At 42.6% G+C, this 4,607-nt stretch overlaps 1 protein-coding gene across 1 annotated transcript; it reads right to left on the bottom strand.

The window, feature by feature from the left end:
* Positions 1-746: 746 nt before the first annotated feature.
* Positions 747-3,850, bottom strand: LOC121923901 (vomeronasal type-2 receptor 26-like). Its single transcript, XM_042454830.1, has 2 exons — positions 3,208-3,850; positions 747-829 (listed from the first exon to the last, which is right to left on the bottom strand). The coding sequence occupies exons 1-2, from the start codon at positions 3,848-3,850 to the stop codon at positions 747-749; spliced, it is 726 nt and encodes a 241-aa protein (XP_042310764.1).
* Positions 3,851-4,607: the final 757 nt, after the last annotated feature.

Genomic DNA, 4,607 nt, shown 5'->3' with positions numbered 1-4,607 from the left:
ACTTTTCTTTACTGCCCCAAAACAGCACCTTTTGTCTTTTGTCTTGTGACAATTGGGAGGGTCTTACTGGGGTACAATTGGGCATAGTACCCATTTTGTAGCTGCTGCATAGCATACCTTTGTGTTATAAATTGCCACAGCAGCCACTGCTGCTCATTTCAGAAATCATAGGTAAAGGCAAAAGCAATCTCTGTTCTTTCTCCCAATGGGTAACAATCCATCATGTTATTAAAGATGCATACCAAACCTTTTCTCCCTGTTCTTTCCCTCTTTTTGATAGGGTTACCTTATGTCATCCTTTTCCAGGACATGCTATCCTCTTTGCACAGTCTCTCTTCAGGCAGAGTTTTAAAAAAATGTCTAAGGCGGCCTGCACCCGCCCCTTTCCCCGATGGATCAGGGCCTCAGCTGCCACAGCGCCAGCCCTGAGGCTCTGATCCGCTGCTTTTCCATGCCCCAAGGATACCCCGACAGTGGCGGGGAAAGGGAGAAAGGGGCCGCTCAGCCCCTTTCTCCTTTGTGTTGCTGGTGTGGCTGTTTAGAGGCTGCGCAAGCACCACAAACTCAAGAAGGAGCTCCAAAATGGATCTCCTTCCGGCGCAGTGGAAAGGGTGCCACAGGTGCCCTTCCGTGGCACCAGGATGTCACATCTGTGCTGCTCCGTTTGGAGATGGTGTCGCCATGAGATGCCCCCAGGCGTCTAAAAGAGATGCCCCCAGGCAACCCTAGTACGTACGGAGTACGTACTAAAAGGCCCATTTAGATCGGGCCTGAGTTTTCTTACCAGTTCCACCAGACTGGAGGAAGTGGGCAATCAGGGCGTAGAGCTCTGAGGAATAGAAGGAGATGTGCTAGGTTAAAGCAGGGCAAGGGAATGTCCGAAAGCTGTCACCCTTAGTTCTGTGAGGATACTGAATAACTCACTGGCTTCATCTGGGATGAAGCTGCTGCCATTGTCATTGCTGAGGCCACCATTGCTGAAGAGGGCATAAAAAGCATAATTCCACTTTTCTTTACTGCCCAGAAATAGCACCTTTTATCTGTGTGATTCATTATGTGGCCTGGTTGCAGTTTAGGATGGGAGGTCACCTTCAGTGGCCGTCCATAGCCACCTTCCACCCAGAATGGAGCTTATGTGCTGTGAGAAGAGAGACGGAGCACAGTGGTGTCATGGGTGTGTGTGTATATGTACTGATCCTAACCAACAAGGATGACTTGGTTAATGGGATGCAAGTGGTGGGATCATTAGATGGAAGTGACCATGTTCTCTTGGAGTTTGTTATACACACAGAAACACCACTGGAATCCTGTGGAGCCATTCAGATAAAGAGAGACTGACTGGCCTTCTGGTGCAAGGTCTTTTGTGGTGGTGATAGAGTGTATATGTTTGGTTTTTTGTATACGATCTTAAACAACAGAATACACTCATGGAGGGATTCCTTCTATTCTCCCCAAAGTTGCTCCATTATAAATTATATCAGCTTTCTAGCATACTGGAAAACACAGATGTTCACAAGTTGAAAGCATGCAAAGTTTATTTAAAAGACATTCAGCTAGGATCAGAACAAAACTGTACCATAGCTACCTTCAGCAATTATGATCAGAGAAAAGAGTGAAGTTTCCTCTCCTAGAGCTACAGAGAAGTGGACTTTTTCTGATTGGAGAAAAGAGTAGGGATGACTCGCCCAACAGTATGTAATGGTCACTTTTCTATAATAGTGTCTAGTAGGAGATTCCAGGAGGGAATCTTTTTAGCCCTGATGGACACTCCTCACAGGTGAATCTAGCAATCCATTTCCCCTTAGAGTATGATAATACACTTGAATAGTGTGGCCTTGTGTCAAAACAATGATCCAGGCTATTCACTCAACAGGTAGTTAAAAAAAGAATTGAGAACTGGGCATCTCAGTCAACATCATAAAAACACACAAGACAGTGAAAACTGCAATGTCATCTTTTATTTTCCCATTACAGAAGCACAGATATTGCCAAAGTACAATCAATGATACTGAGTGGCTGAGAGGAAGCATGTGGCATTTATTGCTATGGTGCATATGGCCCAAAGCTTCCTTTCTAGCTGCACTGAACTCCAGAGTTGTTCACATTGTGCCACCACATTTCCAGAATTGTCTTTTGCTTTCCAGAATGCTGTTGACAATGTTCTTGAAGAAATTCATATATCAAAGGAAGACAGTGTTCGTGGGAAGAGAACGTCAGTCATTGCGCATGAGTGTTCAGACAGATTTTGGAATGATAAGTGTGGATAATTGAAAATGATTGTGTTTCTTCTTAGAGTTCTGTGAATAAAAGTATCTGGTTATTGTTGGGTAAAATTACTTTTCATGGTTATCATGGTGAACATTGTAACAATACATTTTGGCTGAGCCTCAGCATGGCTCGCTGACTGACGTAAAAGTATTCATGATGTTGCTAAGGGTGCATCCTCTTCAAAGGAAAATGAAGCTTCTTCCAGTCATTTTAAAAAGTGCTGCCATTATAGCAAGGGATATCTTTTGATTAGCTTCATAAATAGATAAGCAATTACCACAGTCTGTGTTATGCTACTATGTATTATCCAATGAGGCCATGATCCATCAAAATCAAATATTTATGTTTCATCATTAAATGTTCCTTTCCACTCAGGAGAGGCCTGAGTACAATAATGTAGTATTTAAAAATACAACCTGGATTGCCTTGTTTTGGCCTTACTGATTTATACGTTTTGGTTATTTGTCTTTCTCATTGCATTACTAGTATAAACTACTAGAATAAATTTGAAATCAACATTTCTATTGCCTGTGATTCTTCTATGGTACAAACATTCATTCCCCCCTCATCACCACTAATTTATTTCATAATTCATAAGAAAAGAAGATACATATGCTTTAATTTCAATTTAGATAATTCATTACAAATTTGTCACATTCATTGCAGCCATATGAGACAAAGGAGAGCAATAATAATAATACTAATAATAATACAATATGTAGAATCAGGTACCATCTTGAGTTTTCAGAACCAGAAAGTTCTTTGTATTCAAGTCAGGCCTGACTATAATAATATAGCATTTGGGGATGAAAATGCAGCCCAGCAACCCCAGACTGGAGGACAAGATGGAGAAGACCTGCACAGCTACCATGTATTTCCCTTTGGTGCTCAGGTAAGTGGGCACAAAGAACACCCAAACACTGCAAAACACCATCATGCTGAAGGTGATCAGCTTGGCTTCATTGAAGGCCCCTGGCAGCTTCCTGGCAAAAAAAGCCATAGTGAAACAGATGGTGGCCAGAAAACCCATGTAGCCAAGGGCAGTGTAAAACATGACCATGGAGCCTTCATTACACTGAAGTGTGATCTGCCCATATTGGGAGTGCGTATCAGCATCTGGGAAAGGGGGAGAGATTCCCAGCCAGATCGTACAAATGGTCACCTGAACCCCAGAACAAGAAATGACAATGGAGTTGGCCAAGGTCTTCCCCAGCCATTTCCTCATCTTGCTTCCTGGTTTTGTGGCCATAAAGGCCACCACTACCATGATGGTTTTTGCCAACAAGGAAGAGACAGCGACTGAGAAGATGGTGCTGAAAGCAGTTTGTTGGAGAAGGCAGGTCACCATCTGTGGCTGACCAATGAATAGAAAGGAGGATAAGAAAGAAAGGAGTAGGGATACAAGGAGCATGTAGGTGAGGTCACGGTTGTTGGCTTTGACCATGGCAGTTTCTTGGTATTTAAGGAAGATTCCTAAGACAAACCCTGTGCTTAAGGATAAGAATATGGCAAAGAAAGCTACGGTGATCCCCAAAGGTTCTTTATAGGAGAGGTAGCTGAAAACCTTGGCAATACATTCCATGTGATCTTTATTTGAATAATTGTCATCTGGACATTGGTTGCAGTGGTCAGCATCTGAAAAGAACAAGAGCACCTCCAGTATTACTATAAACTAATATGATTTATGATCTGCAGTCTTTACAATAAGAGAAGTGCAGAAAAGATGGGGTTCTTCAGATATGGTTGGACTGTGACTGCTTTGGCCAATACAGCCAGAGGGAATGGGGGCTGCAGTTGTTGCCATCCAACAACATCTACAGGGCTACACATTCCCAAGTCCTGCATCCTTCAGGTTCAGAGGCATTGTGCCAATAAATTCTAGTCCCTATGAGGGCTGTAGCCTTCAGGTCCTGCTTATGAATTTCCTAAATATACCATGTTGACCCCAGTCAGAAACAGGGCATTGGCAAAGAAGTCCTAATGTGAAAGAACGGGTTTTGTGCTCAGTGACACTCTCAGCTTCAATGAGAACATCTCCTGCCTCTCAGCAAGAAGGGCTGGAAGACTACAGTATATGTAAACTTGAATAATAGCTATCTTTTGTGGGGTAATAGCAGTAACAAAGTCTTAAAGACATCACTGAGATGTGCTAGTTGATGAAGCTGAGATCAAAGTATCTTTCCAAAGAATAGTTTGATGAGTAGGAGGAATGATAGCAAATGAGTTGGCGTTGATATTATCAATAAACACTGACCAATCATCTAAAAAAATGCCTGGTTTCTTTTGTCCATTCCAGAGTCAAATAGTATAAGAAATCTTTTCCAATAACCAAGGCGCGT

This window comes from Sceloporus undulatus, chromosome 2, assembly GCF_019175285.1.
Source record: "Sceloporus undulatus isolate JIND9_A2432 ecotype Alabama chromosome 2, SceUnd_v1.1, whole genome shotgun sequence".
NCBI classification, from domain to species: Eukaryota; Metazoa; Chordata; class Lepidosauria; order Squamata; family Phrynosomatidae; genus Sceloporus; species Sceloporus undulatus.
Note: the sequence above shows the minus strand (reverse complement) of the source record. Positions and strands in the feature narration are given on the sequence as shown.